The following is a 24,582-nucleotide window of genomic DNA, read 5'->3' as shown; positions in this document are numbered from 1 at the left end:
TAGAACGCATTCCTGCGTCGCGTCATCTGCACTGAAGCTGTAAATATTTGCATTTTAATTTGTAATTGACCCTTCACCAACTTTGTTTTAACATGCCTTTTAGAGTTTTCAAGATAAAAATTCTTAAATTTTTTACATGACATTATTAAAAGATGGGGCACATTTTACTTCCTGGGAATTTTTCTGTACGGTGTCCATATAAAGATTTAAATTTTGCATTTTTTGAAATTTAATCCCTTGAAAATTTAATTGATTTCATAAAATTTTGCACCTTTTTTTACGCAACTTTGTAATTTACAGTATAGGTCTATAATCAATATTTAAGGAATAAAAGCCGCGATTAAGATTTTGATACGCCCTGTATATATATATATATATATATATATATATATATATATATATATATATATATATATATATATATATATATATATATATATATATATATATATATATATATATATACCATTTGACAAACACTAATAATTGATTTTCAACATTGATATTGTTCAAACCAGTTGTACTTAAATCAAATATGTCTTTAAAATGATAACCACTCTGGAATAGAAGATAAGATATATAATATCTTATCTTCTATTCCAAATAGAATATATAATATTCATATTATTATCCCAAAAAATAGCTGGTTAAAATTCTCTCTCTTTCACCATGAAAAATTTAAAATGCTAATAATGTTTCAGATCTGAAAATTTATTCTAAGTAGGAATGAATGCTCAGACAAATCCATGCTTATTCGCATATTCAATTTTCCGACGGAATTTCAATTTATTATCCCATGAACGTGTAATATGTAGGTTAAAGTAAAATGCGCTTCTAACATTTGATTCTTAGATTGTCGGCGGTATTGCTTTATCACAGGTAGGAAATTATTACCTATCATTTTAAAAGAATTGCGAAAAGTCAGCGATTTCATGCTACTTTTTGATCTGTGCATGTGCTCTAGGAATTATGTTTTTATTCTATTTTCCTTTTTTTCTCAATGAATTTCTTCTCTATAATGAAAAGTTAAGTTATATCGTAAAATTTAAAATCAATTTAATCTCCTCAAGGGGACAGTGGCCTTTATTAGACACTTTTGGGAATTATTCAATCAGAGTTAAGAAATTTTTATGCATATGCATTAAAATATAAATACGGCATATTTCTTAAAAAGATTTTAAAACAAAATATATTATTTTTTAAAAAAATTAAAAATATATATAATTTTTAAAAATTTTAAAAAATTCCAGGCGATTTAATTTTTCTATTATTTTTTTATTATTATCCAATATAAATTTATTTGGAACAAATCTAAGTATGATTTTGTAATTCCAATTGATTGCTACTATTTTAGAAAAAATATTATTTACACTTACAGAATTTTCATAGGAATGTTATGATTTTCTGAACTAAAATTGACTTTTAACGAGCTAAGAAAACTCGAAACATAAGATGCATACACCATTTTCTTTTAATGTTTGACCGAAATCTTTATTATAAATTTCATTTAATTTCTTCAAAAATTCAGACACATGGAATATTTAAATCTAATTAAAATATCATTTTGAGAAAATAATTAAGGTGTACTTTTTTTTTCTTAACACTTCAAACGTTTATTTTATAGAACAATACATTTTATAACACTATTTTAATTGAATTTAAACATATATTTTTGTAATGAAATAAAAACAAAATTGCACGTTTTCGTCCATTTTTGCTTTCGTTCATTTCAAATTTCACTGTCCCCTTAATTTCACTGAAATAACTTTAATGTCATAATTATGCAAACATTGTTTTTGCTATTATTTTTTTGACTAAAAAATAGTTACTCAGAAGCCTTTAAGAACAAATATTTATATCAAATATTACCAATCATGTATTTTAACGAAAGATTAATAGTCCCTACGCTGCTTGAAAGTAGCGAAACGTTAACATGTTGTCCTCAGAATGAAAACTTTCTTTTCTTTTTTTTTCTTTCACTTAATATTTTGTTAAATTATTTTAGAGAAAAAGTTAGAAAAATTTTTCGAGGGGTTTCGTATAACTGTTGATCAGAGAGAAATCGAATGTTTCCCTGAAATGCAAAATGTAAAATCTTTTAAATGAGAAATTAAAGATTGTTCTGGATTTATAATATTCTTACGTGCAATGTCACAATAATTTACATTTTCTGGTTTGAAGGAATAGCACTTGCATTAAAATAATAATTTTTTTGCATTATTTTTGATTTTTTAAAATTATAATATTTTTGGTGCCACACTACGAATTTTCAGAACTAATAATTTAATTGTGAGAAATGAATCCCAAATTCATTTTGACAGTAAATAATTTAATAAAAATGCTTTGTAAATAGATACTTCTAAACAATTTTACAAAAAGCCAATTAAAGGTGTGTTTAGGAATGAAAGAAGATATTTCGTATTCGCCATTTCATCTTGCAGTGGAAATGTAAATTTCAAATCCAATAGCACAAGTAAGCCATTGAAATGCATCTGATTTGCTTTCATTTATGAGGAAGGGAAGCAAATAATTTTAAATGGTTTCAATTGATTTCAATTTTTTAAAAGTAAAAGAGTGGGTTATGGGAAGAAAAATACTGTAGAGAATTTGCAAATTTTTATATGAGGGAGTTTGAAAAAGGGAGGGAATGGATTGGAATGTGAGTTCGGGAATTGAATGTTTTCCTAAAATTTCTAGCAGAATAAATATTGTAAGAGTGAAGTATTTTAAAGTACTAACTACCTTTGGCAACCAGTTTGTTCGTCCAAAATGCTTCCTTTTTAGGATATTTAACTATTTATATAGAATGTATCCAACTAAAATTTCATCATGTTATTTAATGAAATATATGAATGAAATGGATTAAGTCTATTACAAGTTATTGTGCTTAAAATATCGTTTAACAAATAATTTGGATATATTATATTCTATATTTTGTTAAAGAAAATTTAATATTACCAAATTTAAATATGGTTTAAGACTTAACTTCAATGTATTGTTCCCAAATCTGATTTGTGTTTGGCGATTTTTTGCCAAATGCAATCGCTAAAAACCTAAAAAAATATGGTAGTCTTCCAAGATAGTGGACATTTGGCGAGTGTTTGGAAGAGTGACGCGATTTTTGATGTGCTAGGCTAGAAAACCTACATTGATTTTATATCTTACCAAATTTGTGGATATATCACCGTTAAGACACATAATTCGGTAATTTCAGAGAATTCTTAGTTTTTTTCATAAAGTAACTGATTATAGTTTATTTCATAGAAATTTAGATATTTCATGAAATACCACATTCTGTGAAATACAGAATTTCTTGCTTTAACGATAAGCGATTACGATTACAATAAAACATAGCGATTATTTGCCGGGCATTAGTTAAACCTAATTTCGCCCTGGATTAAATTTTCTGTTTGACGATAGATTTATTCTTGATTTTTTTTTAATTTTAAACAAGCGAACCCTTTTTCCGAAATATTTCTAATAATATTTTTCAGTTCCATTAATTAGTTACGCAAATCGTTGTATTAAGCTGAGCTGAAAAAATGTTCAATGAATTAGTTGAAACGTTCGTAAGAGGATCTTTTTACATTTGATTGTTGCTAATTGATAATATATATATATATCGATATAGTATATATATGGTTATAATGCCGAACCTGTTTAACCCTTTGTATGGAACAGCATTAAAATTGCCATTTAAATCATGTTGATGTCTTCGTAATATTACTGACATTATTCAAAAGAATACAAAAATCACAGCTTCGATGGGAAGTAGTCATCTAACAGCAGAAATTTGAAAGTGAATGCGAATGTAATATAAAAAATGTTGATACGTGCATTTCATCAGATAATCGATAATACGGTTTAATTCTTAAATGATAACTTAAAATTTTAAAAAGAACTTCCAAGTTATAGCGAATAAATAAGTTATAAAAAATTTGGGGATATTTCCTCACGCAAAGTTTCTGAAAGAATCACTAAAATCCTTTAAGATATCACTAGTTTAATGAAAATATACGGATTTACAGCCGAATAATAAGCACTCAAACGTTAGCGAAATCCAAAATTTAAAAGTTGCCAAAATTTTTAATTCTGAAGTCCAAAAATAAAGTACAAGCTACAATTTGTCAAATGCACCAAACACTTGTCCATACCGTCGGCTTTCTAACGAGAACACCATAAATCGTTTAGGTGTTTTATTTCAGGAAAAATGAAGCCTTTCGTTGCCAATTATCACGGAAATCAGTGTTCATCGAAAGAGACATTCGACAAAAATTCGTCAAGTAAAGGAGTTACGGATATATGGAAAGTATGCAAACCACTGTTATGAATGTTTTCGGATGTGCATATGTGCTGAAATCTACCTGCATGCGCATTTCACACACAATCACAAAAGACAAGACAATCCACTGAATGCAGAATTAAGTTATCATTCTTTTAAATGTTTATGGCTGTTATTGCTTCATCATGGAACTTTGGATGTGTAAAGGTTCAACTGCATATATAAATTAATAATTAATTTAAATTTATCCTTCGTCTTCCATATTATATGGAGATAAGTCACTGAAATGCATTTTATAAATAGCCAAATTCTATGATCACCTATAGTTACGGTGAAATTAAGTAAGTAGAATTAATTTTCTAGTTGCCAAATGCCTTTCAATCAGATTGGTGCCCATTTAATACAGATTATATATTACCAATTTTTTTTTCATACATATATTAATATTCATTACGTTGCAAGTTTCTTTTGTCTTTGGAAAACGCACAAATTTCTCAAAATGATTCTATCGCATAATTTAAATTTTTTTAAAAAATTTAAAAGGGTTTTAAAAGAAATAATCAACTTCTTCCTTAGATAATTTTCTTGATTTAAAATACAATAGAAATTTTTATTCGTATGATTACAATTTTTAAGCATTTCTGTGTTATTTCATACCTTAAAAAATGTTAATAATTCAGTATAACTTAATTAATGCTGTTTTGATCAACTATTATTCTTTATTGCAGAATCTCTTTTCAGCATCATGTTCGCTAGTACCATATACGACTTTTTCACAGCTAACCGTAAGTTTCAAAATTAATTTCAATTTTTTTTCATGGTTTTCACATTTTCTCACAATATCCTAACATAATATCTTTTAGAAATAACAAATAATTTTTTGTTTGACTTGTTTATTTAGCTATAGCTCAAGAAAGTTGTATATTTAAATTCTGCCGTTTTATATTAAATATATTGAAAATGATAAGTTTCGATAAATCATAGATCAAGATAAATGATAAATCAAGCTTTGATATCAAGGTATACTTTATAAAAGTTAACTCTACTTACTAATTCTGAATGTGAAATATTCATGTTAATATATAATGCTGGATTTATTTCAAACATTTGATTTAAAAAATTGAAAAGGAAAACTGCAGCAGTTCAATATGGGAAGCCTGATTTCATTAAAAAATATATCATCAAAGATCACTCTATTGATTTCACAATTTTATAAAGGAATAAAAGAAGGTTTTATAAAGGAAGGTTTCAGTGTGCTCTTATGAGGATCTGAAACGAGCTTAATTTGACCAAAACTGCGGTTCTTTATTATAGTAACATTGATATAAAATTATAATCTATAATTATACGATAAGTCTGCAGCAAAGTATATAGGTTTTACTAAACTAATTTTCTATTTTTTTGTTGTTGTTTTTTGCCTTTATTCTTTTTTAAGTCAATTAATCTACAGGGACGTGTCATCTTATGACGTGGCATGCGTCAAAACCTCTTTTCCCTTTCTACTTTTTATTTCTATCTTTTAATCCTCAAACAAAAGTGAGAGTTCTCCAAGGCTAGATGTTGCCGTTCTTTTTGCTCCATTCTTTCAGCTGACTACTAAAATCACATGGGACGAACACGCATGGTGACCGTTTAGAAGAGTAATCCCAGGCAAGCATTTCGGCTTATCCATCCAGCTAAATGCAGAGTCTTAAAAGTATTGAGCTTGTGTTAAGAATGGTATCCTGTCCTGGAATGACTTTCCTAGGAGTTGTTGGATATAACTCTGATAAGGTCCAATTCTGGAAATTGCAAGAATTAGATACTGACAACCTTTCTTAGAATTCCTTCTTGCAATAAATTGCAATCAATATCATATGGCTCCTCTAAATTTGAAAGGGGTTGCTGTTGATGCAATTATTTCAACTTCTTCAAAAGGGAACTCAATTAGCTTAATTTCACCTTATATAAATTAATTTCATTTTACGTCTTCGTATTGAATGAATAAAGGCTATTCAGACATCAATTCTAAAAGGATTAACCGTGTGAAGTGATTTGCCAGTTACATTTTCTTCTCAAAAGTCTTTAACCTTCTCGCGTGGTATCTTATGATACTATAGTGCACTCCGAACAAATATCGATGATTGCATAATAATGTCAAAATATGTTGTCTAAATCTTTCTTACTCCAGGTATATATGTATCTATTTCTATAAAATATTTAATTCTAAAAGCTACATTCCAAAATTCCCAGTATGCATCTAGTACTAAGTAGGATTCAGTCGTAAGTCACTCTCAGGAAGAGAGCCGTCCTTAGACCACATGTGCCGAATGTGAAACACTTGTTCCTGATTAAAATAAATGCTAATCAGATATTTGCAATTTTTTTAACAGCTTTGGTGCTCGTTATTATCATTCTAGGAGAAAAATCTGAGAAATTACCAAAAACTTTCAAAGACATATATCTTTTCTTGTTGTCATGAAAATTGTTATCAGTCAATAAACAAAAGAAAGAATTTCTTATTATTCGCTATTATAAAAGAAATGTATTGAATTGCAGGAATTTCGATGAAAATTGAATGATATTTTAAAAATTTACATTCTTTATTATAGAACAATTTTTAATAATTAAATACACATATTTCTCTAAACAAAAAGATAATTATAAATTGGAACTTTTGAGTAGTACACATTTTTTTAATGAAAATAACGAAATCCAAAGGCTCTCTGAACATATTCCCGTAAATCGTAACTTTTTACGAGCATTACTTTTTTTATTATGATTTTTTGAAGTTTGCACGAATTTATGCCGCACCCGGTATATTAAATTACAGGACATTCGATAAAACCTGAATGATATTTTAAAAAATAAAATTCTTTATAATAGAACAATTTTTAATAATTAACTACACATATTTCTCTAAACAAAAACATCCTTACAAGTTGAAACTTTGAGTAAATCTAGAAATGTCCAATCTTAAAATTAAAAAGAAAAATGTACCACTTCTTGCAGACTTGCACTTCATTACTGAATCTCAGAAAGACTCTCAGATCTCTAATACGAAATTTGAGGATTAGAAATCCCGGAGAAAAATAGATTTAAACAGAAATTCGGTTCTTAAAAGAAATCACAAATCTTTTTTTCGACGTTAAAATTCTCACAAAAAATACAGAACCAAAATCATTCTCTGCTTTCTTTCGCTTGTTTCCAATGTTTTTCCACTTTGGACACAGTCACAAATGAGACTGTTGAGTATCAAGTCTGTGCATGATTCCTTGTAACAAAATATTTTTTATAAAATAAGTGGGAGCACAGAAACGTGCGTTTATTCACAAGTTAAATTTATACGAAGAAATTTAACAACATCTCATTCTATTTATCAAAATATGCTTATTGCACAGGATAATTGATATTGAGAGATAATTCGGAGAATCGTATTTCTATACAGAATCTTGCCGCTTATGTACAGCTCCAAAAGTACTTTTGGTACAAATGTACTTCAACTTTCTTGAAGTAGTTTGATTTTAATAACTCATTCAACATGTATGCATCTGACAGCATGTTCTAATTGACCTTGACCTCTAATTGACCTAAACACAAACTGCACTGCAGTTAACGTAACCTAACTATTTATCAGCATACTTTGCACCATATTATTTCCTTACATATATAAGTTATGTGAATAATTTCATGAAAATATTCATCATTTTATCATTTTGTAGATCCAGACTACAGATTTAAACTTCTATGGATAATAACAAGTATTTCACTGGAATGAATATCAAAATTATCACATACACAGTTGTAAAATACATTCCATAAATTAATATATGGAGCTTGCTTAAGAAAATTATGCCGTACATTAAAAAAAAGCAAGAGAATTAAGAGACAAGGGGCCATTTGTATTTTGCAAAAATTCAATATTCAATTTTCGTCCCATAATATAGAATTTTACCAATTATGGAATTATACATTTCAGGAAAAATGCCAAGGATCGAAATTTATCTTAAATACAAAACTGAAGGAGACACAATAAAGAAAATTAGAGGAAATTGGGGATACAGTAAGAAGAAGTGCAGATTTTCTATTCTCACGTGCTGAATTAATGTTTGAAGGATTATACGTATGTTGTTTGATGTTTATGAATGAGAACTGACGGTCTGATCAAAATGCAAAATGTTATCAAACCATATCATTATAGTGTATACAGTAAGAAGAAGTGCACATGCGCAGATTTTCTATTCCTCACCTGCACGTCCCGATCGTGCTGAATAAATATTTGAAGGATTAGACGTATGTCTAGGGATTGCAATACCGGACCAAAATTTCAATACCGGTATTCGGTATTTTTTAAATCTTAATACCTGGATACCGGTTTTAATACCGGTATTAGAAATTTTAGAAAAAGAAAGAAAACACAGATGTTTCTTTGTTTTATTTGCCAGTTTTGTTAGAGAGTGTAAATATAACAAAAAATAATTTGTAACTTATAAATTATAACAGTATATAATCACAAAAAAGTAAAAAAACATCTTATTTATTTAAATCACAAAAAAGTGTAAATATCACTATTCAGTCTGTGGTACTATTACAAATTTTTGAAATGTGATCTTAAAAAAAACATAATGCATCAATTCTACTGTCATTAAGCCTGAAAAGTAATTTTGTGTAAAAATTACCTGCTGTCGAAAACGCTCTTTCGGTATCTACGCTAGCTGTTGGTACTGTTAGCAATGCGCGAGATATTTTTTCCAAGTATTTACCTCTAAATCCCTCATCTTCAAATAAATCGATTTCTCGTCGGATGGTTTTGGATATAGATGATTTCTCTATTGAATTTTCGTTCGTTGAAATTTTTTTTATTTATCGCTAATTCTAATTTTTGTTCAAGAGACAATTCCTCTTTACTATCGACAGTAGCGACATCATAATCTTCGATAATTCAAACGAATTCTTTTGAATGTGGATAAGTTTGTGGGTAAAAAATTTTAAGAAATAAAAAAAAAATTCATTCTCATTTTTAAAATCATTATAATTATGTATATACCATAAGACATTTTCTATTTCGGTATGCCTTTCTTCTGTGCGATTTTTCAATGTAATATATAATTCTTCAGATAGTGATGTCTGCTGTTCTTACAGTGACTGCAACATGAAATTTATTGTTGCATTAGCTGTTAATAAATTAGAATCTCTCAGACATAATGGCTCAATAGTCAGTTTTATTGGAAGTAGAGCTGGTATAGTTCTGGATATTAAGTCGAATTCACTATCTGAAAAAATAATTTACAAGTTTAAGTCTATTATTGCTTTTTGGCTTGGATTTCTCAGTTTCAAAAATCGTTCCATCATTAGGAGTAAACTGTTCCAATGTGTTTTAGAATCTAATATTAACATATATTCTGTTTTATTTTCAGTTAGCATATATTTTAGTAATATGTAGTTTTTTATAGGGGAACGTTTAAATATCTTAACAATTTTTCGAAATTTAAAAATTATAGGAAGCAATTCTTGATAAGTTAATATTTCATCCTCATTAGCAATATCTTCTTCAACAATTACATTGTTATTATCTTCATTGTCAATATCACTCTCACATTTACTCTTTTCTAAGTTGGAATCCAAAGTTTCTATATCCACAGTATTTGGATTCTTCTGTTCTTTATTTTTTTGGTATAATACATCTATTATTCCTAATTGAATTCCATGTGCATAGCACAATTGCTGATTTGCACCAATCAACTTTCCAACTTTTTTCATAATTGTTGCTCCATGAGTCGTTATGGATACGATATTTTCTTTCAGGGACAATCCATGTTTCGCTAATTTAGATTTAAGCAATTAATTAAGCCATTAATTAGCAAATTAATTTCGCCCGTTAAGGAGATATAAAAACAAAAACGTATACTATTTTGCTATGTTGGTGATCCCTGAACATATAGTGGAGACCATTTTAAAAATTTCTAGTAAATACCGAAAAACCGGTATTTAAACTTGTGAATACCGGTATTACAAAATTGTACAAATGGCTCAAAATACCGGTATTCGGTATCCCGATATACCGGTATTGCAATCCCTACGTATGTCGTTATTCGAAGGAGAGGTTTTATGGGAAAGATTTAATAAATGAATATACATTTTAACATTATCATAAGAACCTGTAGATTTTATGTATGACCCTATTATTTGAACGGTCGTAAAATTTCAAAAGTTAACAGAGTCTCCTAGCCTGGTAGCACTACTGTGTTATACATCATTAAGGAATATAAATCAACCATTCTTTTTGAATACCAAGGAATGCCGTACAATGTTCATTGTATAGCAATATTAAAAGGACAAGGAAATTTTAAAAACTATTGATACAGAAAAATAAATTCTAACACAAATATATTAGTTTTAGATTTATGATTCATTTGATTTAGAATCCTATTCCAAAACAATTACTGAAACATTTTTTTTTTCATTTACTGCCAAATATTGTATATCATTTTGTGAAAATAATATTGAATATTCTATATTATACAATGTTAAACACTATAGTGAATACTACATATTATTTTTTATCAAAAGTAATTTCAAAGCTATTACTTTTGAACTTAACTGCCATAAATTGCGTTAACAGAAAATCCTATTCACTTGAAATGATATTCTTAACTAGAAATCGTGAAAAGTTATTGAATTAAAAGAAAAATTCAAAGTTATATGTAAATTTACATCCTACTTTTCACTTTCTATTGCCTGCTATTAAAGCATTGAAAAAATGTCGAGTTTATCGTTTCCTCTTCATTTGCTCGACAACTGCGAATGGACCCTGGTCTTCAAGCTTATTTATTAGGTTATTAGGTCAATATTTCAAAGCAGTTACAGACAATTCTGCTTTTCAGGACGTGCAATCAAGCATTATTGTAATTGATTATTCGCAGAATTCTATTACGAAATTATACAACAACGTCGTAGTCGCCTGCGACCTATGACATGCATGTAGATACCCTATAGTGGTAATTAATAATGATTACGATAATAATTAAAATTATGTTTCTAATACTTAATATGTTATTTATTCACAACAAAAGAAATATCTTATGCTTTTGAGATGATTACATTTTTGTTGCTTTACAGTGATTCGAATAATTTAGACATAAATTACTAAAAAATAAAGATATCTTCATTTTGAATTTAGCAGTGAAGCTTAATAAAAAAATTACATTTCAATACTTTAAATATGAAAAACAAAATTCATTGAAACAACAAATTTCCTTATTTTTTTTGTAATATTGGCTTATAAATTTGTAGTTCAGAAATAAAAGGATCCTGTGCTATAAAAATAATGGTTTTAAATTTAAAAAAAAATTAAATGACATTAAATGTTTGTCTATTGCGTATTATTGTATTTTGTACCAGGGCTTATTGTATTTGTAAGATCTACGGGAAAATTTCAACATTTATTTTTATTCTAATACATAATGTATACAACATTAATCCCTGGTTTGGCCTTTGGATTTGTTGATCGCCATTGTAAAAGTCAATTTTAAGGGAAATTGCGACTTCTTGAAACAAAATGGTAAGATCTTTGGAATAACAGTATGTGGGGAATTAAAAAGCTGTCTTCTTTAGCAGCTCCTGTAATAATGGTAGCTTTTATAATATTGCTGCCAAGCTCTCCGATACGAAGCTTGGTGCCGTTGCACAGTCTTTGTGCCTGAAGATTTTGCATCAGCGGAGCTGGAACGCCAAATTTAAGCTCCAGATTATGCGAAGATACACCTGTTAATTCTCAGGAGTTCAGAAATTCACCAGTATAGGCAGTACTATCGTTATTAGTCTTCACGGTTTCTATGGATGTGTATAATTTTGAATTTCCGACGATCATCTCTAATTTTTTTTTTTTTTTTGCTCTCATTTTATTGACTTACTCGTTTTTTAGCGACATCACTACCCTCTCACACAACTATTCTTCATTATTTGTATTAACCTCCAAATTGGAAAAAAAATGCACGATAAATTCATCTTCTGTAGCCACTGCATAGTAAAATTCTGAAAATAGAATTATCTAATCTGAGTCCGTTTCTACAGGACCCTCTCCAATATGCAGAATCTTATTTGCAAAGACACCTGATTCATAATCGTTGAACAATTGGGCTCGCATGTTGCTCATAAAATGGAGCTTTTCAGTCCTAGACCACAGAGGCGACGCCTTAAGACATGCGTTTATTTCATCCGTCGATATGGCCCTCTCAATAATTGTCAATGTCTGTCTAAATCGCCTTGCACTGCTGCAAAAGAACTCTCCGTTTTTGGTGATGTTACATGTTCGGGTATCTTCGCTTGCAAAATTAAGCGGTAATTTGAAAACGGAATGTGCAGTCCGGCCGCCGTTAAGCGTAGTTCCAGCAATGCCCGAGGAAGCTACAGCCAGAGCTATATTGCGGTGCTTGTGGAGTTGGGCTAGCAGAGATTCAGCACAAACGTCTTAACTGTACCCACTGGGGCTTCAAGAAAGAATAATCCCTCCTCACCTCTATTATTCGGTGTGCAATCGTTTCATATACTTGTCGCTGCTTGGGAAGTAAACATAGTGTCATTTCATTAAACTGCACTTCTAAGACAGCGGTGTCGTAGTTTTGCTCCTTCACAACTTTGTTTGATAATAACCCTCTTCGCTGCGGTGTGGGTATGCCGAAATTAGCTAGACATTTTTCAGATATGGAAATCATTTTATCCTCAATCAATACCAAAGCTTCGTTAATGATTAGGTCATTGTGAGTCTTATAAAGCGTCCTTGTATGTATCCCACAGCTGCAGCGAGTTTAACAGTCCGCAAGTGCTCACTAAAATTGCAAACAGGTCTTCTAGCTGCTTTCATAGCCCTAGCTTTATTACTCCTCTTCGAAAAATTAGATTTGCGTTTTCTGGGCATTTCGAAAAACTATCAAATAATTCCAAATAAAAAAAATTAAAACTAACCTAAAGAAGCGATGTCCTTAAAACTATAAATAAATTTATTAAAAGTCTATAATAAAACAAAATAGAAAATCAAGTTCGTATTTCTTTAAAATTAAATCAAGTCTATTTTATTTATCGATCGAGTTTGAGATAACTACAACAGAATAATACACATAATTTTTAAACTTTTAATTAAAATGAAAATATAGTTGTAACAATCAGAACACACTGCGCATGCGTGAATTTTCAACGCCAATAGACGTAACGCAAATGCGTGAATTTTCTACGTCAATTAGGATAACGCAATGCAGATTAGAATTTTTTTTTCCCTTTATTCTGTTTTATTTTAATTTAAAAGTACTTCAGAATGAATACGAAAGATCAGTTAATTAACAATTTTTAATTTTAAATGCCTCAAACACTAAGAAAATAAACAATCATTTGAAATAATCGATTGAAAATATGTTAAGCCTAGCCCCTTTAGCGCGGGAAAGAAAAACAATGAAGCCCTACTCATTTGGCGGTGGGGAAATGAAGACTTTTAGAATAGTAGCCTATGTCCTATTCCAGGCTATAATCTGTCTCTGTGCTAAATTTCATCCAATTCCGCTCAGCAGTTCTGGCGTGATTGACTAACAAATATCCATCTATCCATCCATCCAAACTTTCACATTTATAATTGCATAGATTAGCTGTCTTCATTTTTAGAATTCATTTTAACGATTAGAAGATTGCAACAATCACTGAATGATTTAAAACATGCAGAATATTTTTAACTCTTGCATATGAAATGTCAAAAGAGAAAGTCTTGCAATTGATAAAAAATATACCTCTTGACATATTACAAATATCACCAAATTTAAATCTTCTTGAATAAAAACATTAAAAAAAAAGGAAGGGGATTTAGGCATAATTGTGCTCACATATGGACTTAATAATTGAAAAAACTCGACATATTGATGCGCAGTCTTGACTACAATATCATACTTTGTATCATATTTGGTCAAATTACTTAAATAAAGTTATATATTTAAGGATATATATATAACACAATAATGATAGCAGTTGTATCATCTATAAAGCACTTAACTTTGCATTTCATTATCATTTGAACAGGAAGTTCTGGTTTAATTTTTCTCATAATGAAAAGCGTAGTACTATTTCATTTTAGAAGAAGTTGATCTTATATATAGGAAGTGAGATTATCACATGTGCCATTTTGTCCTCTAAATTTACTTGCTAGATCACTCATAACTCTCATGCTATGACTATTTCTTCCCTCTTTTGACCTGGATACTTTTTTATTATAAATATGTGTCTTAAGAACAAATTAAGTTTTACGGTTACATACTGAAAATATTTTGTTTCTATATTTAGATGGTTTGTTTAAAACATACTTCTCAATGGCCACGAAAATAACTAATTGTTCTTATTTTATAACATTTTCATCCAGATAATAAAATTTTGTTTGATAGTCGATTTAAAAAAAAAGCACTGAAAATTGAAATTGACATTTAGTCTCAATGATTAATTCATTTTCCTGTTCCAGATTTCGAACACTATTATGTATTGCATTTTCAGATTCAGTTGCTAAAATATAAAACTCATTTTTTAAACCGTTCAATATATAACGGCAATTTAAATGGTAGAATAATACTTTAAGAAGAAGTTTTACATATATATATATATATATATATATATATATATATTTGCGCATTTGGACTAAAAGATTGTATTGGAAATTAATTGCTTAAATATCGTCTAATATAATACGAGGCCCGACACACATTTCAAAAAAATCACAATAGGAAAAGTATTGCTAGAAAAACATTATAATTGCATGAGTGTGATAAGAGAACATTTGGATTTTTCCGCATTAAAAATATTTAAAATATGACCGAAATTTGGCGCTCAGAATTTAACACAATGAATTTTATTTTAAAACAAATGATGCTGAACAAGGTATTAAGCATGTGAGATGTTTAAATAAGCCTATTATAGCTGTACGTAGCATGTCGACATCGATGTCACCAACGACCCTTTGAATGGCATTTTTCACCACCAAAGTGGCTGAAGACTCCCGGTTTACACGAGATTTATAGTATAATCACAACCAAAGATCCGATTGTGTAAAGTCTGGGGATCGTGAGGGCGACTGAATATTACATTCTCGGCTTGACACTGAGTCCTGAGTATCTAGGAGGGACGTCTTGACGGAACGAGCAACGTGAGACGCTTCGCCATCTCGCATGACGGATACGGCAGGTAAAGCTTTGTTACGAAGCAGCTCGCAAAAGCGTAAGATAATGTTCTGCAGTGACGGATCAGTTTTCCCAAATGGATGCAGGACAACGCACATCAAAAAAGAAAGGGTCGTGGATTCCCAATTCTTATAGAAAGATTTAACCACGTTCTATATTTGGTAACAATAACATGCTGCTTGCATCAAATGATGGATCCTTTTCCAGTCTTGTGTTTTATAGCAATATCCTGATTTGCATCAACCATCTCGGGTTGGCGGGTCAGCGCATCTATTGGTCATTTTTTGGAAAAATTTTGAATGGGAAAATAATCCGAAGACTCCTTGAAAATATATCCGAAAACCACGATATTCTTAGAGCATTCATTTTTTTATTATAATTTTTTGAAGTTTGCACGAATTTACAGCCCACCCTATATATGAATATATAAATAGCTTCTAATTTATATATTCTCAGAATTATATTGACTCAGAATTATGAACTTTTCTAAAATGTTAACACGTCAAAGATATATTGTTAAATATCACTAAAATATCTAGAAACTGTATAGAAATTTAGACTGCTCAATTTAATAGGAACATATTATGGATCCAAACCTAAAATATATTTATCCTTTATAGTATTTTTCCAAATGGAATCACTCCATCGAAGACTATTAGAAATGAACCATCAGCATTCAATTTGAACTTGATATAAATATCACTTTGAAATACTGAACACAATTTAATTGCATTTTTCGATTCCTATGTCTGCGCTTAACTATTCTTGGTGCCTTGTAACGGTAACCAGGCTCAACATACGTGTAGCAGAAGAATGCTTTTTTCTTTCAAGTCGGTCTCTCTTGAAAAAAAAATTTCTGTTCCTAGATAAAACAAAAATATTTGTTACATGATCTTACAGTTCATAATTTAAATAAACAGTTTTAATGGTAGAGCAAATAGAATGAATGGCATTCAAATCATACTCCAGTTGTCGAGGACAAGTAACAAAGAATGGTACAAAACGGTTTGCCGACATTTTTTAAACGAAATTTTTTTTAATGGTTTGCCGACATTTTTAGATTTTGAATAATGTACATGTAAAATCCCGTTTGGTAACATGCGAATTCTTTTATAGCTATCGGAAAATATTTGAACAGAAATGAGTACCAGTGCTATGGTATTTTGGTTGGATACGTCCTTTTCGTGACGTGGCTCGGCCCATCTTGGATGAAGGCCCGGAAGCCATTCGATTTAAAAATACCCATGATCGTGTACAATTTTTTCATGTCAGCCTTCAATTTCGTTTCGATGACACAAGTGAGTATGACTTCAATGATTCTGTTTGATTTTTAGTGAATGTACAATTAATGCTTATAGGACATGTTCGTGTTCATAAGATATATTCATGTTAGCGTTCACAGGATATGTTCATGTTAATGTCAAATAGTATGATAATGTTCATAGGACCTGACTGTTTTGATATTATTGGTCATAAACCAGATTCATGTTCATGTCCATAAGACAGATTCTTGTTAAACTAAATAGTATAGAAAATGTATATTAATATTAATATATATAAATGTTCATAGAATATGTTTCCCTTAATGTAAATATTCATAGGAAATATTCCTATTAATGTGGACATGATATATTATTGTTCATAGGAGTGAACATGATATATTATTGTTCAAATTTTTATATGTGGGTATTAATGTGAATAAGATATATTAATGTTCAATGGATATTATGGTAAGATAATACAAACACATCTTATTATATTTGCGTTAGTATTAAACAGATATAATTAATGTACGTAGTATAAGTTCGCGTTATTGATAATAGAATATCTTCTTTGCATTGATTGTAGCTTCATAAGTCGATAGATTTACCAGGGCTCATTTATTCTATTTGACATTTCTTTATGATACAGGAATGACTCTAAAATAGAGACTTCTATCTACATGCAGAGTCTAGTTTAAACAAGATGCATATCCAATGCTTATAAGTTATGAAGACTTAAGGAATGTATTCACGATCACTCCACACCAAGTTCGTAGAATAGTCACATTCCGCTTATTTCTAGCATATTAGTCCATCATTTAGGCTAGTAAATCAACAGAGCCAAGCCAGCTTCAATTCAAACCCTTGGATTCCCGCCTCTGTTATCCTTTCCCTGCATTCATGAAATGTGCATTGTAATTGGTGTTGTAGGAATGGAGTAATGGAAATTTTCATTATATATTTTGGATGTAAACCACCCACACTCCACAATGCTAATTTGTATCGATTTCATCACTAATGATCCGTTTTTGTTTCCTTTGGTTGTCAACTATTGGTTTTAAAGAAATGCAGTTAACATCCAGAAAAAAAATGGGATGCATTTTGCAACATACAAATATTTCCACTGAATGTAAACTATCAGAATAAAATCAACTACTTCATCAATTTTCATTAAGAAAACACAGTTTTATCATTGCAGGTGAGAGGAAAAAAGGAAAAAGTATTGCGACCATATGCGTGAAAACATACAGCGACACATTGGAAGATATGAGAATATAACATTTGAGACACGATTATAATCTATTTAACATATTTAAGCATTTTTAAGACCTCCGCCTGCTTTAATCTTTTTTTTCCATTTCAGCTTTACTTATTGACAATAAATGAATGGGATATGAGATGTTGCTCCGGTTCTCCAGAAACCCTCCAAAAGGCTCAGGTAAGAGTCTGAATTATTCCTAAATTCATTCTAATCTTTCTCTGAAGCTATTTCCCTTTTTACTTTCTTGAATAGGAAATGCACAATATTGTGAGCTCCAAAAAATTCAAATTTGAGATTTTGACGAGTCTCCATGTTTCAGATCTTCTAGAGCCGAAAGACCAATTTCTTATTACCATGATATTTATTCTTTTGTGTGTGAAATTGACAACTCAAACTCTCTTTGAGCTAGAAGGATGAAATTTGGAAAGTGTGTTTCACACCTAAGATGTAGAAACTTATCAAATTTTGAAAAAGCTACGTTCAGAGGAAATCTGCCTGTCAGGATGACAGATAATAAACTGACGTTTTAACTACAAACTGAAGTAAGCTAGATCAACAATATTTCGAACAAATATTTAATATCTTAAATGTAAATGTATTGAATTTGGAATGAAATCGGTCGAGGGATTGTCTATCTATTTCATTAAGTATTTTACTGCTCATAAACGCGTTAATTCAAAAGTATAACAGCTTATGTAAGTGAAATTTGGTTCAGAGTTTTAGCATTTAAATTTCTGGTGTTTATCAGATTTTGTGCCTTCTTGATCAAAAAATTGATCGGCTGATGGTCTGGGTTTTCACAAGAATCTAAAAACTATAACGTAAAAATGCGGTGAATTAATATATGCAATTTACTATGTAATCTTATTATATTAATTTGTAATTCTCTTATAGTCAAATTTTGGTTAAATAAAGGCATTCCAAAAATATAACATTATTTCCTAGTAATTATATATTAATTGCATTATAACGATAAATCGTTCTAAAAATTGCAAGCGATTAAAATCTTTATTAACCCATTAAACGCCAAAACTCAAAATCATTATTTGTTTTCGATGCAAACAATACAAGTTATTATTTTGACCACTTATAATAGTAATTTAATGTAAAAATAAAGAAATTGCACTTATCTTTAAAAATATAGGGTGTTGCGTTGGTACAACGTCAGCGGAAAAGAAGTACGAATGTTGATCGTTATCACCGAGCACTACGTCGCATTTTCTTCACGTTTTAAAAACTAGAAATTTTTGTGAGCTTATTAAAGGGTATGAAATAATCAAAACACTTCTTTGAAAATTTTTATTGATTAAAAATTAACGAATAAATGTAGTTGACAAGCTTATTATGTAAGAATAAGGTGATATAAATTTCAAGTATGATATGCTTCACTACAATTGTGGTGTAAAGCAACTCCACAAAGATTGCAGCGATACTGAGTCAATACTTGCAACGTAGTCTTCTACTTCTGTAGACTTAACAATAAAATGTCCTTCGGATATTGGTTTTGTAAGGCTGAATTTGCTCGGACGTCCTGTGGCTGACCTTTTCTTATTTATCTAACTATCCAAGGGCGTCTGTAACAGATGAAGCACAACGTCTCGTCTAAAATCCAACAGTGACTTTTTTCTTACTTCTTCAGAAAATCTTGATATTCTCCAAGCATTTGTTAGTGCAACATCGATGGAATTTGAAAATATCGGCCACCACCATCTTTTGCCACGGACCCTAATTCTGTATTGAAACAAAATTGTCTCGCAAATCTACACCATCTATTTTCTGATTATATTGCTCAATGCAGTGAGGTTGGGCTACTAATATTTTCTTCTTCTGATTTTTAGAGTATCGAGAAACATTTTTTAGTGGTTCAATTTTTCCAAACGTTGATACTATTCTCACAACAGAGTTGTCGTTCCACCGAACAACAAGTATATTTTTATTTTCTTCATATTGAAAAAAAAGATTGAAAATATCTGCACTAGTTTTATCTTCCATGACTTGTTTTATACTATCAATTGAAGCTTTTTCTTCCTTTTTTGGCTGACGCCTATCAATTGGTTCCTTTCTTGTCTATCGCAATTCTTCCTTTTTCCGTTATTTTTTGTTTTTATAGCAGAACTTTTGGGAGGATCTAACTTCTTTACATGAACTTCAACTTCCCCTTTAGTATCTCTAGGTAAAACTTTATTGTCGTTATTTAAAATATTTTCCTTACCTTCATCTTCATCACTAGCATCTGCTGTTTCTGGAGGTACGACAACAATATCGTTCTCATCTGCATCTTCGTCATTTTAATTTTGTTCGAAAATTTTTTCCAAAACTTCTTCTAACGTAAGATATCTTGTTCTAAGCATTTTAAACCACAGAGGATAAAAAAGTTGCTACCAATAAGACGCACAGTACTGAAATGAAATCTTTCAAGAAGGATAAGAGTTTACCCCCTCTCCGCTAACTTTGCGCGAACTCAATACCTGTTTTTACTTCCCCCCCCCCTTCCCCACAGAAACACCTGATTTGTGGAATGTACTGACAACGAGTGATCTTGACTAATTTATTTCACAACCAAACCCCAATTTGTTTTTAATTTTAATTTTTCTAAGAAAAACTCAGTTTGGAAATTTGAACAAAAAAAATGCTTAAAGTAAAACATCAATTATTAGGTGTAAAATAATTTATTAAAGACAATTTTTTCACTGATTTGTTAGTAGTGCTATTCTTGAACATAAAAAAGTAATTTATTCAAGAATTTGCTTAATCGTTATTTTTTTATATTTATTTTTATTGGCCGTTGCGTCAACGCAACACCAGTGGTTAATGGGTTAAAATTATTGTTCGTAAATACAATGTTGGCATGCAGTAAAAATGCATGAATATATTCATTAGACGACAATATGCAAAAATATTTAGTGATGACTACTCCTCGAATATATATATATATATGTCATTGATCTCATCCCTACACACTTACAATATATTCGTTAACAACCAAAATATTCAATAGAAATAATTTATAAGGCAGAACAACGTTTGCCGTGTCAACTAGTATATATATATATAATTTAAACTAACACGATGATTGGACTCCTTATTAAAAAACATCTTCCTTATTAAAGACTTTATCATTAATTTTTTTAAACTTGAATTAAATTCTAGGCAAAGAATTTAATAATATTAATTTTAATAAATATTTCATTTCAAAGATCGATGCTTACAATATACGCGATGACTTCGGCACCATTCCATCATTCAAAGAAAAGAAATATCCATCCTAGTGAGTGGCGTCCACTTTTACCCACGTACTTATCATTTCCTCCTCCTTTTTCTGAAGTAAGGATCAAGTATTGCCTTAACAATGGGAAGGCACATCGAAAAATTTTCATTGTAAAACCATTCAAGCCAAAATGATAGAATTTAAAACCATTTTTTAGTGAGGTGTATAATGGAATTTATTCACTCGATGTTTCAGATTAAACATAAACGTAAAATCGCGAGGCATTTAAAGAATATACTCTTTTCATCCAACTAGCGATGTCTCAATGGCTGACCTTTGGGAATTATGATTCAATGGTAGAAGATTCTGGAACAATACTCATTAATATAGGTGAAGGATGAAGGTCTAGTGCTCGCCAATTCTTTCCGTTGGTATGACATAGAAGTTGCGGAAATAATTTGCTGATGGCCATTGAAACTATTTTGTGAATCATTCGACCAAGTTTTAAAATTACGAGGTCACTTCCAAATAAAACTCACTTCGTTAATTTAAAATACACGCAGTAGATCCTTGCCAAGCGCGATTATGCACAAACGCGTTGGTTGTTTTTATTAAACCAGCTGGCTTTGACGACCACTTTGTTCGTCTAAATTATTGGCGTTTTATGCTGTTAATGGATTAATATGGCGTATATTGGAGGGGTTTTTTAAAAAATTTCACCAGTTATTTGATAAAATTACAAAACATGAATTCAATTGAATTTCAGTTTACTGAAAAAAATGTAGATTATTAGGAATAAAATGTAGATGAAATTTTACTACGGAGTTAATGAATGCGTTTGAATTTCACCATTACATTTACAAACACTGTTACGCATACCGTAAGAAACTGAATTTAAAATATAATTAAACTTTTTTCGAAAAATTGTAGGAAATGGAATTTTTCATTTATAAAAGATAATAGAATGATTTTTGAATGATAATAGAATGATTATTTTTTTCGTAAAATAATTGTTTTCAAAGATACGAACATCAATTTCTGTTGCACGTCATAGCGATTACCTATGTGTCGATGGTAAAGCATTTTGAGCTCTATTAAATTTACTGTTTGAAGTATGTTTCTCGATTTCAGCATATCTTCTTTCCTCTGAACGAACTGAATTTTGGCGAGACGGTGAAATTTCTTCAGAGCATTTCTAATAATGCTTTTGCCGTTCAAAGTATTGAATTCATCTAAAAACTAAAATAAATAAAATAGTAAGCAGTTTGAAATTCATATGATAGTTTGTTTACATTCGATCGTTGCCATTCGATAGAATGTAATTGAATATATATATATATATATATATATATATAAAAGTATTAAAATCAAGTTAATAGGAAAATCAAATAAGCCAAATAAAAAAAGAATCCCGCCTGAAGACATTTTCAAGTGTCACACTCAGGCAGGGATTCAAAAAAAGGGATTTTTTCTGTGAGGGAATGCAGACAAAAAGTCTAATAATGATTCGTCGTGACCCGAAAATCTACTGAAATTAGGCCTAAGAGATATACCATTTTAACAGAAAGGACAATACAAAACAACAAATTAGAAGAAAATAACCACGAATAAGTAAAAATACAATAACAAAATAACAATAAACACTTAAAACACTTAAACCATTGAAGTAAAACAAAAAGGAAAGTGCATACCAGCAGCAAGCAAGGAAATTTTAAGGTATCGCTTGTGATTCCTGTTTTTTAAAAACACAAAGCTAACGTATTAAAGGTAAATAATAATTGTAGTCCCTCAGCGCCATCAATTGAGTGATCTAATATGCAAGGAAAGCTCTATTTTTATTTTTGGTAAAGGATAAATCCCAAACCATACCTTGTTTAATTAAAAAGTTGACGTTACAGTAATTTTTCGGAAATTCATTTTTCATTAAATTTTTAATGAGTGTATTTGATACATCAGTATAGGAATTTTTGTTATTGCAAACCCTTTTGATCCTGTTAACTTGTGAAAAAATTAGATTTTTTAAAATTTTAGAGTTTAGATTGGAATGATAATTACAAAGTTTTGTTATTTTAAAGTTGAATTCATTCCTTTTATCGTATATACCAACCATTGCTTTATCATTAGCAATTTCGATTTTTAAATCCAGGAAGGTAGCCTCAAGTTGATTTTTATTTGTTTTTGTTAGAATTAAATCTTTTGGGTAGCAATTGGTAACAATATTAGTATTGTCGAAGTTAATCAAAAGCAGGTCAACAATATACCTCCACCCGTTTATTGAATTATATTAAATTATTTTTTTTCTCATAGTAATGTAGGAAAATATTAGCTATAGCACTTGAGAAAGCTGTTCCCATTGGAATGCCCTTTACTTGTTTATAAAAATTAATACCATTAAAAACGTAATTTTCAGTAATATTAAAATTACATAATTCTAGTCAGTTATTTTTAGGAATAACATCTTCATTTAAATATTCGTCATATATAAAATTGCAGACCTTTATTAATTTGTCATGAGGTAGATTGGTGTATAAATTTTCGAAATCATAAGTATTAATTTTATTAATGTTGTTATCTTTAAGAAAATCCTGTACTTATTTGTTACTAGAAATTATAAAATTGTCTTCATCTTTGATTTTGTCCAGGATAATTTTTAAATATTTTAAGCTCTTAATTCTTAAATTCTTCTAATTAATTTTTAAATATTTAAAGTTATATAGTAATTATAACTGCCAGTGCTACAAGTCACGAATCTGAATTTTAATGATTTTTATGAAATTTAACTGTTGGGAATAAATAAGGATAGTTTAAAGAGTAAGTCTTAATTTGAGGGTTTTTTTTTTTTTTTTTTTTTTTGCGAAAGCTAGTATTCTTTTATCTAATTCCTTTTTCTCGGTGTTCTTTAAAATATAAGCTTCATTAGAGTTATATTCATTAATTAAAAGTTCTTTGTAATAATATTTACAAATTAAATAGAAATTATTTGCTGATTTATCTATTACTGTAATAACAAGATTTTCTTTTAAATTTTTTATTTCGTTTTTTAATGTTTTGCTAAAATAAATCCGGCGTTCTTTAGATCTGTTAATATCAGTATTCATTTTTATTTTTATTTCCTCTAAAATTCTCACTTTCCATTCTCCGAAACCTTTCGCAGGCCAATGGTATTTTCTAGATAATTTAGCAACAAAAATTTCCAAATATTTACCAATAGAAATTAAAATTTTATTATCGTTTATTTGTTCTCTTAATCTAAATTTAGTTCCTCTTTCCTGTGGATTCAATAATTTTTAAATTACCTGTAATAATATGACATTTCTCAACATCTATAAAATATTTAAAGTTTTCTTTATTACAGTAACAATCGGTTTCATTTATTTTTAAAATAA

General features: G+C 29.6%; 1 protein-coding gene across 1 annotated transcript in view; it reads left to right on the top strand.

Annotated features, from left to right (window-relative positions):
• Positions 1-804: 804 nt before the first annotated feature.
• LOC129962337 (elongation of very long chain fatty acids protein 4-like) overlaps positions 805-24,582 on the top strand; it is a 40,581-nt gene continuing 16,803 nt past the window's right edge. The window contains exons 1-4 of the mRNA XM_056076084.1: positions 805-879; positions 5,011-5,067; positions 16,582-16,763; positions 18,091-18,165. Of these exons, the coding sequence (XP_055932059.1) occupies positions 5,028-5,067; positions 16,582-16,763; positions 18,091-18,165 (297 nt within the window). The 5' untranslated portion in view covers positions 805-879; positions 5,011-5,027. The remainder of the gene's footprint in view (positions 880-5,010; positions 5,068-16,581; positions 16,764-18,090; positions 18,166-24,582) is intronic.

Source organism: Argiope bruennichi, chromosome 2 (genome assembly GCF_947563725.1).
Source record: "Argiope bruennichi chromosome 2, qqArgBrue1.1, whole genome shotgun sequence".
NCBI classification, from domain to species: Eukaryota; Metazoa; Arthropoda; class Arachnida; order Araneae; family Araneidae; genus Argiope; species Argiope bruennichi.
Note: the sequence above shows the minus strand (reverse complement) of the source record. Positions and strands in the feature narration are given on the sequence as shown.